Here is a 14,574-nt window from a genome sequence, read left to right on the forward strand (position 1 = left end):
GCATCTTATCTGCGAGGAACGCGCAAGCCGCCCACAGAACGAGTGATGTCATCTGAAGTTTCTCCCACCGCTACTGCGCATGCGCAATTTTCGACGCCATTATCGGCAAGAATTCTCTTTCGGCAAAATGACGAAAAGGCCATTTTCGGCTGCTATGTTTCGTCGGCCGAAATTTCGGTGCATCCCTAATAGAGGGTTTATTGTACAAAGTTTAGATGAGTTTAGGAGAGTTTTGCATTTTTTCTCCCAGAAATCTCCAATCAGAAACACAAAGGCAGAAGAGTTTTTTTTTCCTGCCTCTAAATGTTGAGGTCAAAATATGTCTGTAATCATCCCAATGTGTATGGAGACATAGGAGAACATGGAGCTGCTTCTACAGGCAGAACACAAAACTCCTGTAGTAGCAGCAATGTTTTAAGCCAGTGTGCATGGAGCCAAAATATCCAATCCTGGACTGTTACACTATATTACCAAAAGTATTGGGACACCGTCCTTTACACGCACATGGCATTTAATGGCATCCCGGTCTTCATCTGTAGGGTTCAATATTGAGTCGGCCCATCCTTTGCAGCTATAACAGCTGCAGCTCTTCTGGGAAGGCTGTCCGCAAAGTTTAGGAGTGTGTCTATGGGACTGTTTGACCATTCTTCCAGAAGCACATTTGTTAGGTCAGGCACTGATGTTGGATGAGAAGGCCTGGCTTGCAGTCTCCACACTAACTCATCCTAAAGGTGTTCTATCGGGATGAGGTCAGGACTCTGTGCAGGCTAGTCAAGTTCCTCCACCCCAAACTCACTCATCCATGTTTTTATGGACCTTGCTTTGGGCACTGCTGCACAGTCATGTTGGAATAGGAAGGGGCCACCCCCAAACTGTTCCCACAAAGTTGGGAGCATGAAATTTTCCAAATTGTCTTGGTATGCTGACATCTTAAGAGTTCCCTTTACTGGAACTAAGTGGCCAAGCCCAACCCCTGAAAAACAACCCCACACCATAATCCCCCTTCACCAAATCATTTGGGGCAGTGCACAAAGCAAGGTATATAAAGACATAGATGAGCGAGTTTGGAGTGGAGAAACTTGACTGTCCTGACCTCAACCTGATATAGAACACCTTTAGCATGAATTTGAGTGGAGACTGTGAGCTAGGCCTTCTCATCCAACATCAGTGCATGATCTCACAAATGCACTTCTGTAAGAATGGTCAAACATTCCCATAGACACACTCCTAAACCTTGTGGAAAGTAGTGATGGACGAACTTCCGACGGGACGTTTCGCGAACGCGAAACGCGAACGGGACCAAACGTTCGCAAAACCGAACGTTCGCCGCGGGCTCCATTGACTTCAATGGGAGGCGAACGTTTCAAACCTTCATGTCGAATTTGCAGCCACGTGGTAATTATTAGAACGGAAAACGTGGTCTCACCACCTGGACAATGACATAATACATGTATGAGGTGAATTTGGGATCGATAACTACAAGCATTCTTTTTTTATTTGGGAAATTGTTCTGACAATTCAGGACTATGGAGCTAATATAGGCAATGGAGGAGAGGGAAGGTCAAGGACCAGGGTAGGCAAAGAAGAGGGTGCAGGAGATGATCACCAGCAGCGTGACATACCGGAATGACACCTGCACCGTGATAGAGGCATCTGACAGCAGCACCGTAATACAGAGCACTGACATCAGCACCGTGACATACAGCGCTGACATCAGCACCGTGATAGAGGCATCTGACAGCAGCACCGTAATACAGAGCACTGACATCAGCACCGTGACATACAGCGCTGACATCAGCACCGTGACATACAGCGCTGACAGCAGCACCGTGACATACAGCGCTGACATCAGCACCGTGACATACAGCGCTGACATCAGCACCGTGACATACAGCGCTGACATCAGCACCGTGACATACAGCGCTGACAGCAGCACCGTGACATACAGCGCTGACAGCAGCACCGTGACATACAGCGCTGACAGCAGCACCGTGACATACAGCGCTGACAGCAGCACCGTGACATACAGCGCTGGCAGCAGCACCGTGACATACAGCGCTGGCAGCAGCACCGTGACATACAGCGCTGGCAGCAGCACCGTGACATACAGCGCTGACAGCAGCACCGTGACATACAGCGCTGACAGCAGCACCGTGACATACAGCGCTGACAGCAGCACCGTGACATACAGCGCTGACAGCAGCACCGTAAGCAGCCCCAGGAGGAAGTCAGCACAGCACAGGGATGGTGTGATCCCCTCATAATAAGAACCCCCAGGAGGAAGTCAGCACAGCACAGGGATAGTGTGATCCCCTCATAATAAGAACCCCCAGGAGGAAGTCAGCACAGCACAGGGATATCATAAGCAGCCCCAGTAGAAATATGACACCGCTCAACCTCTTCAAAGAGGAGGGTAGGGGCATATAGTACGGTGTGCTTTTTTGGGACAAGGAAGTGAGCCAAATGAATTAAGAAGATCTCTGTGCTTGATTAAAAAAATTGTTTATAGACATATACATGGTCTACTGGTCACATGTGTTGAATTCCTCCGAGATCCATGCCTCATTCATTTTTATAAATGTGAGGTAGTTAACACCGTCGTGAGCTAGGCGAGTACGCTTATCGGTCACAATCCCCCCTGCTGCGCTGAATGTCCTTTCGGACAGGACACTGGATGAGGGGCAAGCCAACAGTTCGATTGCAAATTGGGCAAGCTCTGGCCAGAGGTCAAGCCTGCCGACCCAGTAGTCCAGGGGTTCATCACTCCTCAGAGCATCCACATCGGCCGTTAACCCGATGTAGTCGGACACCTGATGGTCTAGGCGTTCCCTGATGCTGTATCCGGATGACACCTGTCGATGGGTCGGCTGAAAGAATGACCTCATATCCGAAGTCACCAACACATCTTCAAACCGGCCTCTTCTTGCAGGCGCTGTTGGATTGGTACCCGCAAATCCTTCTCTGGGAGTGGGAATTGCTCCTCTGCCAGCGCACACAAAAGCAGAATGCAGCATTTCTCGAAGCAAGGCCTGGAAGTGCTGCATTCTGACAGCCCTCTGCGACGGCGGTAACATTTCCGCCATTTTGTGTTTGTACCGGGGATCTAAGTACGTTGCCACCCAGTACTGGTCCTTGACCCTTATGCTTTTTATACGGGGGTCCCTATTAAAACACTGGAGCATGAAGGCCCCCATTTGCACTAAAGTGGAAGCGGTGTGGTGGCCTGGCTCCTGCTCATCATCCAGGATAATGTCGTCCTCTTCATTCTCCTCTCCCCATCCTCGCACAACAGGGATCCCAGAAAGGTTTAAAGCATGCTCTTCTTGCTCCTGCTCATCCGCCCCGGCACCATCCTCCTCTGACTCCTCATCAGACTCCTGTTGTTGACTTGTCTCAGATAGAGTAGCCCCCCCTGGGAATTCATCCAGCATTGCGACTTCCTCATCTTCCCGCTCCTGCTCCTCCACAGCCTGATCAATGACACGACGCAATGCACGCTCCATAAAGAAGGCATAAGGTACCATGTCACTGATGGCGCCATGGCTGCGACTGACCAGTTTGGTGATCTCCTCAAATGGCCGCAGAAGTCTGCATGCGTCGCGCATGAGCAGCCACTGGCGCGGTGAAAAAAAACCCAGCTCCCCAGAACCGTTTCTTTCGCAGAGTTCATACAGGTAGACGTTAACTGCACGTTTCTGCTGGAGCAGCCTATCAAGCATATAGAAGGTTGAGTTCTATCGCGTCAGGCAATCGCAAATAAGACGTCTGACCGGCAGATGGTGTCGCCGCTGAATGTCAGCAAGGCGAGCCATGGCCGTGTAAGATCTTCTGAAATGGGCCGAGATTTTCCTTGCCTGCCGCAAGATGTCCTGGACCCCAGGGTATTTGACAAGGAATCGCTGCACGACCAAGTTTAAGACGTGTGCCATGCACGGCACGTGCGTGATTTTGCCCTGTTTCAATGCGCTAAGCAGATTGGCACCGTTGTCACACACCACTTTACCAACTGTCAAATTGAGCGGTGTTAGCCACTCATCTGCCTGTGAACGCAAAGCTGAAAGGAGTGCCGGGCCAGTGTGGCTCTTGGCTTCCAGGCACAACAGACGCAGCACGGCATGGCAACGTCTCACCTGGCATGTGGAATAGGTTCTGGGGAGCTTGGGCGGTGCAGCGGAAGAGACGCTAGCAGCGGAAAAGGAGGAGGCAGCTGAGGAGGAGAGGGAGGAGGATGGAGTAGGAGGAGGAGGAGAAGAAGAGTCAGGCCTGCATGCAATCCGTGGCGGTAAAACCAAATCTACACGGATGCCACGGGTTACATGCTTGACGGCCGTCAGAAGGTTCACCCAGTGGGCAGTAAAACTGATATACCTTCCCTGCCCGTGTTTGCTAGACCATGTGTCTGTGGTCAGATGTATCTTGGCACCGACACTGTGTGCCAGAGACACATTCACTTGCCGCTGAACATGGCCATAAAGCTCTGGGATGCCCTTCTCTGAGAAATACTTCCTTCCTGGGACCTTCCATTGTGGTGTTCCAATGGCCACAAATATGCGAAAGGCCTCCGAGTCCACCAGTTTATATGGCAGTAGTTGGCGGGCTATGAGTTCTGACAAGCCAGCCGTCAACCGTTAGGCAAGAGGGTTATCCGGCGTCATCATTTTTTTACGCTCAAACATTAGGCCCACGGAAGCCTGCCTTTTTGCAGAAAAACGTGAGCTTGGCGTGATGGAAGGTGGAGTGGAGGACAATTGTGAGGAGAGAGGAGAAGGAGAAGTAGAAGACGAGGCTGGACGGTGAGAGCCTGCAGTGTGGCTTTGTGTGTTCCGTTGCTCCCACTGGGCTCGGTGATGGCTGCTCATGTGCCTTCTTAAGGCGGTCGTCCCTAGGTGAGTATTGGGCTTACCGCGACTAACGCGTTGACTGCAAAGATTGCAGATGGCAACGCTATTGTCAGCAGCGGACACGTTAAAAAAAGCCCACACTGCGGAGCCATGTGCCGGTGTCCTGGGAGCGCCAGATGTGACCGTACATGGTCGATGATTCGCTCCTGATACATTTGCAGTCTGCTTTGTCCCTGCTGTGCAATGTAAGTTATTGCTGCTTCTCCTCCCTTTCTGCTGGTCCATATCTCCCTCTGAACTCCCCTCCTCTTCCTCTCTTGTGGGCACCCACGTGACATCACTAGACACGTCATCATCAACGTCACCTTCCCCACCGCTATAAGTAGAGATCTCGGAGTAGGCAGCAACACCGGGGACCAACCTCCTCCTTGGGCTGATCTGGGTACTGTCGTCAGACTGCTGAGTAGCGCTTGTTGCTACCTCCTCTTCCTGATCCAATACCAAGAGTGGCTGCGCATCAGAAATGTCCTCTTGATATGGATCAGAAAATAATTCCTGTGACTCAAGCGGAAGGTATGTGGTGGTGGTGGTGTTGTTGGTGGTAGTGTCTTTGGGGGTGCACATAGCAGAGAGTGAAGAAGAGGGTGCAGATCGAGAGAATGAGGAGGGTGCAGAAGAGTAAGGCTGAGTGAGCCACTCAACCAAGTCTGGTGCGTCCTTTAAAGTAATTGAACGCACCTTCTGCAACTTCCCACTTTGGCTCAAGGCTGGTGCTCCTGCCCTACCCCTACCACCCCTGCGGAAGGGCCTGCCTCTTCCTCTGCCTGTCATTTCTTAAATCACCCTGTGACAAAACTCTTAGTCCCTATACCGCTGAAGGACTGCTGCAGTATAGGGCAGCAGTCAGCAGTAGTGCATGTCAACCCTATCTATTGTGGACCAATAGCAGTCCTTACAGAACAGCAGACTGTACCGCACTCAAGCCTATGTACCGTAGCACCCTATACCAAGTTACCAGTCCTTATAAAAACTTTTGTGGACCAAGCAGGTTGTGTATTAGTGTTTAGCAGACTGTACGTCAGTCCCTATACCGCTGAAGGACTGCTGCAGTATAGGGCAGCGGTCAGCAGTGGTGCACGTCAACCCTATCTATTGTGGACCGATAGCGGTCCTTACAGAACAGCAGACTGTACCGCACTCAAGCCTATGTACCGTAGCACCCTATACCAAGTTACCAGTCCTTATAAGAACTTTTGTGGACCAAGCAGGTTGTGTATTAGTGTTTAGCAGACTGTACATCAGTCCCTATACCGCTGAAGGACTGCTGCAGTATAGGGCAGCGGTCAGCAGTGGTGCACGTCAACCCTATCTATTGTGGACCGATAGCGGTCCTTACAGAACAGCAGACTGTACCGCACTCAAGCCTATGTACCGTAGCACCCTAGACAGACCAAGTTACCAGTCCTGATAAAGAGCTTTGTGGAACAAGTGAGTTGTGAATGTTTAGCAGACTGCAGCAGAAGGGCAGCAGTCAAGTATAATATCCTTTCTATATTTGGAAGAAAGAATATTATACGCGTACAAGCCTATTACCGTACCACTGATACCAGTCCTGAAAAGAACCTTTGTGGAACTAATAGTAACAGCAAGTCTTTAAAATTACCCTCACTGCCTGACAACACTGCTTCCTTCCTGTCCCTATACAAAGTGGCAAAAAATAGTAGACTAGAACGATTAGTGGTTATTATGATGAAACAGCTCTTTTGTGGACCTGATAGTAACAGCTAATGATGAAAGACTAATCTTGCTGTCCCTGTAGCATACACCGCCCTTTCCCTTTCTCTAAACTAACAAAAGACACTCAGGCTGCTGCAAGAATCAGTAGCACAGCAAACCTATAAACACCTAACACCTATACCAGTCCTGAAAAGAACTTTTGTGTACCAAATAGCTAGTGGTTTATCTCTCCCTACTCCACACAGGAACCTGTCCCTATCGTAACAGAAGAAAGAATGTAAAATGGCCACCGGATCGGGTGTATTTATAGGTTAGGGGGAATGTCCAAGTGTCCATGTGCTGTCATGTCTCAATTGGCTGTCCTGTACCACATGATAAACGTGTCACCAAAGGTTAAAGTTCTTGTACACATTAAACACGTAAGTCCGCCGGGGCGAACGACGGAAAAAGGCGTGCGAACGTGCGGACCGCGAATGTCGGAAATTCGCCGCGAAACGACCGCCGGGCGAAACGTTCGTCCATCACTAGTGGAAAGCCTTCCTAGAAAAGATGAAGCTGTTATAGCTGCAAAGGGTGGGCCAACTCAATATTGAACCCTACGGACGAAAGGCCCATACACACGATACGAAAATCAGAAGTAAAATTTTGTCAAAACGATCTGCCGATTTTTGGATCATTAGTATTGTGCTTTCGATAGCCGATTCTGATTTTTTTGTCTGAGAAAGCTGGATGTGCAAACTATAAAATTTTTATCGTACGTGAACTCAGAAACGAAAGAATACATACAAAACTATTCAACACATTACATCACTTCTGAAGTTGTATTCTGTCAGATGAGAATTATCGTATGGTGAGTAACCTCTTTACTTTCCATATGAGACTAGCATGTCACAAAAAAAAGGGACGAACGGTCGTCAGAAAATCTGATGGTGTGTACGAGGCTTAAGACTGGGATGCCAGTAAAGTTCATGTGCTTGTAAAGGCAGATGTCCCAATACTTTTGGTAATATAGTGTATGTCTAAACTATATAAATCTAATAATAATGGAGATATATTTCATCTCCTGGTTGTCTCTATATATCACCAATATCAGACAGTTCTCTAAAGCTGGATATAACATTTAATAAAATGAAATATCTGCACTAAAAAATATGAACAACTTTGTGAAAATCTAATGAATGAAAACCAGCCGCCAGCAGGAAGTCTGATATAGAAGTACAAATAGTATAATATAATTCTATGTATAGAGCCCTACACTTAGTGACACAATGTGTGATGAGACAAATGAGAAATCTGCAACCTACAATGTGTCCGAATACCAACACTTCTAATGTAGATGTGATAATTCCACCAATAGTGATCAGTAATAACAATTCAATTCACTACAAAAATGCACTTTCATACATGTGAGGAAGGGCAGATCTCCTCCAACCTATTCACAGCTACTTCAGTCTATATATCATATAATGTGCAAAAATACAATATCACCCGAGGTATCCAGACAATGGCCGCAATCACATTAAATAGAAAGGAAAAAGCCTCCATGTCACTGCCTGGACTCCATCATACACGGCTGCAGTCTGGAGCGGTGTGTGCTCTGAGTTCTGTGTATACTCGTGTATATGATGAAAGGGGACAATCTGTGATTCTATATATATTTAAGGATTATGCACTATGGAGGCTTTTTCTTTTCCATGTAATGTGATTGCGGCCATTTTCTGGATAACTCAGGTGATATTGGAGATAGGTCTGTTCTCATCGGAAGCCGGTTTGAGCGGAGTGGCGCTGCAGGAAGGATATAAACAAGCGTGTCTGGGCCTTGCTTGTGGGAACAAACCTTTTGGTAAGTGACCTGTTTGCTCACTGGTGTGGGGGAGGTTGATTGAAGTTGCTGCAAAGAGGTCACAATTGATCAGCATTGATTTAAACCATCTGGATGAATCTCTGGGACTTCTTATTCTGTTACTACACAAGTCACTGTGTGGTGATTGGAGATGGAAGTAGTGGTGAATGGCTTGAAGAAAATCCACTTTTTTACCTTTATAAATTTTCTCTTGATGTTTTCATTTTTTTTAAGATAACTTTGTTGCTCTTCATGTTTATTTATTTTTGCATATTATAAGTTATATAGATGGAAGTAGCTGTGAATAGGTTACAGGAGATCTGCCTTTACATGTATGAAAGTGTATTTTTTTATAGTGAATGTAATTGTTATATCTGATCCCTATTGGTGGAATTAGCACATCTAGTATAATATGGAAGACTGCAGCACTAGTATATAACATTCACACAATATAAATGTGAAAATATAACAATAAAAGTGAGACTCCTCATCACAAAACTCCCTATAAGTGTATATATAACAATGGTATGGAGACTATTTCACTGAAAACGAATGAAGAGAATTTATAATCAGCATATATAAAATTATTGCAGAAATATTAGTATAAATTAAAAAAAAAGTCTGAATAAAAAACGGTATTAATAAAATCTTCTCCACACCATAAGATCAAATCCTCCACCATGATGTTCAAAGGGAATCCCAAAGTACAATGGTGTCAATTTTAGTCAATGAAGTTTCCACAACATGAGTGAGACTTCTGTGACCATCAAAGTGAATCCCCACAACTGAATCCAAGACTTAGCAGAAGGTTGGAGGTGAAAGCCTAGAGGTCAGTGTGAGTGTGTATGGTCCAATCCCCATACAGGAATAATGAATGGATCACACCACCTCATCCACTTCTCATGTCACATTTAGTAATTGGGGTCCACAAAAAGAGAAATCCTCCAATAGTGTAGATGATCGATCGTGTTTTATAAAGTGATCTCATATAAATGATTAAAGAGAGATGCGAGAAATGAGTTCCATTCATGTAGAGAATAGTTACATTCATTCCTGGGGGAGAAATTCATTTTCTTCTGGTAACATTCTTCTCTTCTTCTACAGATTGTCCTCTAATCACCTGACAGACAGTTCCTGCCCCCACCTGGCATCTGGAATAAGAAATAACCAGACACTGAGGACACTGGACCTGTCTAGGAACAATCTGGAGGGTCCTCATTTCAGGGATCTGATGGAAGCTCTGACAACAAGCCGGATAGAGGAATTACGGTGAGTATAACAGGACTGACTGAGACAATAATATTCTGGGACAGTTTTATATCTAAACCACATAAATAATATAGAAATATGAGAATGTCATCAAATTCCATCTTTAGACTCCATAAGGCTCCATGCACACTGGGCTTAAAAAATGTCAGTTCCCTTGGGAGAAAAAAACTTTCATATAGAGAGTTTATTGTACAAAGTTTAGACGAGTTTAGGAGAGTTTTGCATTTTTTCTCCCACGAATCTCCAATCAGAAACACGAAGCAGAAGAGTTTTTTTTTCTGCCTCTAAATATTGAGGTCAAAATATGTCTGTAATCATCCCAATGTGTATGGAGACATAGGAGAACATGGAGCTGCTTCTACAGGCAGAACACAAAACTCCTGTAGTAGCAGCAATTTATTTAAGCCAGTGTGCATGGAGCCAAAATATCCAATCCTGGACTGTTACACTATATTACCAAAAGTATTGGGACACGCACATGAACTTTAATGGCATCCCAGTCTTTGTCCGTGTGGTTCAATATTGAGTTGGCCCATCCTTTGCAGCTATAACAGCTTCAGCTTTTCTGGGAAGGCTGTCCGCAAAGTTTAGGAGTGTGCCTGTGGGACTGTTTGACCATTCTTCCAGAAGCACAGTTGTTAGGTCAGGCACTGATGTTGGATGAGAAGGCCTGGCTTGCAGCCTCTGCCCTAACTCATTCCAAAGGTGTTCTGTCAGGTTGAGGTCAGGACTCTGTGCAGGCAAGTCGAGTTCCTCCACCCCAAACTCACTCATCCATGTTTTTATGGACCTTGCTTTGGGCACTGCTGCACATACATGTTGGAATAGGAAGGGGCCACCCCCAAACTGTTCCCACAAAGTTGGGAGCATAAAATTTTCCAAATTGTCTTGGTATGCTGACATCTTAAGAGTTCCCTTTACTGGAACTAAGCGGCCAAGCCCAACCCCTGAAAAACAACCCCACACCATAATCCCCCTTCACCAAATGATTTGGGGCAGTGCACAAAGCAAGGTATATAAAGACATAGATGAGCGAGTTTGGGATGGAGGAACTTGACTGGTCTGCACAGAGTCCTGACCTCCACCCATTATAGATCACCTTTAGCATGAATTTGAGCGGAGACTGCGAGCCATGCCTTCTTATCCAACATCAGTGCATGATCTCACAAATGCACTTCTGTAAGAATGGTCAAACATTCCCATAGACACACTCCTAAACCTTGTGGCGGCCTTCCCAGAAAACATGAAGCTGTTATAGATGCATAGGGTGGGCCAACTCAATATTGAACCCTACGGACTAAAGGCCCATACACACAATACGAAAATAAGTAGTAAAATTTTGTCCAAACGATCAGACAATTTTTGGATCATTAGTATTGTGCCTTTGATAGCCGATTCTGTTTTTTTTGTCTGAGAAAGCTGGATGTGCAAACTATAAAATTTTTATCGTGGTTGTCTCTTTATATCACCAATATCAGACAGTTCTCTAAAGCTGGATATAAAAATGTAAAAATTAAATATCTGCACTAAAAAACATGAACAACTTTATGAAAATCGAATGAATGAAAACCAGCCGCCAGCAGGAAGTCTGATATAGAAGTACAAATAGTATAATATAATTCTATGTATAGAGCCCTACACTTAGTGACACAATGTGTGATGAGACAAATGAGAAATCTGCAACCTACAATGTGTCCGAATACCAACACTTCTAATGTAGATGTGATAACTCCACCAATAGTGATCAATAATAACAATTCAATTCACTACAAAAATGCACTTTCATACATGTGAGGAAGGGCAGATCTCCTCCAACCTATTCACAGCTACTTCAGTCTAAATAACATATAATGTGCAAAAATACAATATCACCCGAGGTATCCAGACAATGGCCGCCATCACATTACATAGAAAAGAAAAAGCCTCGGGTGATATTGGAGATACTACCTGGAGGTCTGACATTCCGTGACACAGTCTGTTCTCATCGGAAGCCGGCTTGAGCGGAGTGGCGCTGCTGGAAGGATATAAACAAGAGTGTCTGGGCATTGCTTTTGGGGACAAACCTTTTGGTAAGTGACCTGTTTGCTCACTGGTGTGGGGGAGGTTGATTGAAGTTGCTGCAAAGAGGTCACAATTGATTAGCATTGATTTAAACCATCTGGATGAATCTCTGGGACTTCTTATTTCTGTTACTGCACAAATCACTGTATGGTGATTGGAGATGGAAGTAGTGGTGAATGGTTTGAAGGAAATCTGCTTTTTTACCTTTATCATTTTTCTCTTGATGTTTTAAGTTTTTAAAGATAACTTTGTTGCTCTTCATGTTTATTTATTTTTGCATATTATAAGTTATATAGATGGAAGTAGCTGTGAATAGGCTGCAGGAGATCTGCCCTTCCTCACATGTATGAAAGTGTATTTTTGTAGTGAATGGAATTGTTACATCTGATCGCTATTGGTGGAATTATTACTGTATTGATTGGCGTATAACACTCACTTTTTCACCATGAAAATCAGGTGCAATTAGCGTGTGCGTGTTATACGCCAATACTTCAATTTTAGATGCCTCGGAGGGGACAGGGAGGGGGTGGGATGAGAGCCGTCAGATTACTACAGTGAGAATCTCCTATTTACTTGGTGGCCTCTGTAATAGGAAGTCCCGTCTCCTGGGCCACCATTGGACCACTGTTCTGTCTATCATAGGATATTCTCACTGTATGTAATCTGTTGGCGCTCGTCCCGCCCCCCTCCCTGTCCCCTCTAGGCTGCAGATGGGCATCGATCAGGCTGCAGATGGGCACTGACCTTTATTTTGCTTCAAAGTTCCTTATTTAAAATGTAAGTTTTTTTCCTGCAACTTCCTTCTTAAAATGAATGTGCGTCTTATACGCCGATAAATAAGTACATCTAGTATAATATAGAAGACTGCAGCACTAGTATATAACATTCATACAATATAAATGTGAAAATATAACAATAAAAGTGAGACTCCTCAACACAAAACTCCCTATAAGTGTATATATAACAATGGTATGGAGACTATTTCACTGATAACTAATGAAGAGAATTTATAATCAGCATATATAAAATTAGTGCAGTAATATTAGTACAAATTTTCAAAAAGGATCCAAATAAAGAACGGTAATAATAAAATCTTCTCCACACCATAAGATCAAATCCTCCACCATGATGTTCAAAGGGAATCCCAAAGTACAATGGTGTCACTTTTAGTCAATGAAGTTTCCACAACATGAGTGAGACTTCTGTGACCATCAAAGTGAATCCCCACAACTGAATCCAAGACTTAGCAGAAGGTTGGAGGTGAAAGCCTAGAGGTCAGTGTGAGTGTGTATGGTCCAATCCCCATACAGGAATAATGAATGGATCCCACCACCTCATCCACTTCTCATGTTACATTTAGTAATTGGGATCCACAAAAAGAGTAATCCTCCAATAGTGTAGATGATCGATCGTGTTTTATAAAGTCATCTAATATTAATGATTTCAATAAAGAGAAATGAGTTCCATTCGTGTAGGGAATAGTTTAACAGACCTAAACTTCGAACGTTCAAAATCGAAAGTGCTATTTTTAAAGGCTAATATGCAAGTTATTGTCCTAAAAAATGTTTGGGGACCTGGGTCCTGCCCCAGGGGACATGGATCAGTGCAAAAAAAAGTTTTAAAAAGGGCAGTTTTTTCAGGAGCAGTGATTTTAATAATTTCGTACCTGGGGGATGTGTATAGTATGCCTGTGAAGGGGCGCATGTTTCCCGTGGTTAGAACTGTCCCTGCACAAAGTGTCATTTCTGCAGGAAAAAAGTCATTTAAAATCACTTGCGGCTAATGAATTGTCGGCTCCCCATAACACAGAAAAGTAATTGATAAAAACAAAAAAGCGTGGGGTTCCCCCAAATTCAATTACCAGGCCCTTCAGGTCTGGTATGGATATTAAGGGGAACCCCGTGTCAATTTTTAAAAAAAAAATGATGTGGGGTTCCCCCTAAATATCCATACCAAAGGGTCTGGTATGAATTTTAAGGAGAATTCCATGCCAAATTTTAAAAAACATGGCATGGAGTTCCCCCTAAAAATCCATACCAGACCATTTATCCGAGCATGCAACCTGGCAGGCCGCAGAAAAAGAGCAGGGATGAGAGAGTGCCCCCTCCTCCTGAACCGTACCAGATGGCCTCAACATTGGGATGATGCTTTTGGGGGTCACAGACCCCTCAAAGCACCTTGTCCCCATGTTGATGAGGACAAGGGCCTCATCCCCACAACCCTGGCCGGTAGTTGTGGGGGTCTGCGGGCAGGGGGCTTTTCAGAATCTGGAAGCCCCCTTTAACAAGGGGACCCCCAGATCCCACCCCCTGTTTGAAATGGTAATGGAAAGGGGGTACAAATGTACCCCTACCATTTCATAAAGAAAGTGTAAAAGAATGTTAAAGACAAACACACCTTTGAAAAAGTCCTTTATTAAAAATAAAAAAAAATAAAAAAAGATTCCAGCGGTGGTAATCCACTCTTGCTATCCAATGATGGATGATCATCTCTCCAGGGTCCAGCGATGGGGGATCTCTCCGTCCAGCGTAGAGCAGTCCATCCATCCTTCCTCTGTCTCCACTGGTGGAGACACTGCGGGATCCCGGCAGCCTGACATTTCTTATATGAGGAGGGCGGGGCCACCCATCATCTGACCCCACCCCCCTCTGATGCAAGTGGGGAAGCCTGGCTTCCCCAATGAGGTGTGGGTGACCCCGACCCCCTGGGATGTAACAGAAACCTGTATATTTGTATCTTGCATATTAGCCTTTGAAATTAGTACTTTAGATTTCTCCCATAGACTTGTACAGGGTGTTCCCGGTTTTTCAAATTTGCTGCGAA

The 14,574-nt window shown here is 45.1% G+C and overlaps 2 protein-coding genes across 8 annotated transcripts in view; one reads left to right on the top strand and one right to left on the bottom strand.

Moving 5' to 3' along the window:
- LOC143942631 (NACHT, LRR and PYD domains-containing protein 12-like) overlaps window positions 1–14,574 on the bottom strand; it is a 1,996,551-nt gene that overhangs the window by 1,352,853 nt on the left and 629,124 nt on the right. The window lies entirely within an intron of this gene.
- The window catches only part of LOC143942632 (NACHT, LRR and PYD domains-containing protein 12-like), a 305,905-nt gene that overhangs the window by 283,538 nt on the left and 7,793 nt on the right, over window positions 1–14,574 (top strand). For all 7 annotated transcript variants that reach the window (XM_077463990.1, XM_077463993.1, XM_077463994.1 and 4 more), the window contains one exon: window positions 9,526–9,690. In XM_077463990.1, coding sequence (XP_077320116.1) covers window positions 9,526–9,690 — 165 coding nt within the window. The remainder of the gene's footprint in view (window positions 1–9,525; window positions 9,691–14,574) is intronic.

The sequence above is a fragment of the Lithobates pipiens genome, unplaced genomic scaffold (genome assembly GCF_037356315.1).
Source record: "Lithobates pipiens isolate NorthernLeopardFrog02 unplaced genomic scaffold, aLitPip1_a1.2 Scaffold_30, whole genome shotgun sequence".
Lineage (NCBI taxonomy): Eukaryota > Metazoa > Chordata > Amphibia > Anura > Ranidae > Lithobates > Lithobates pipiens.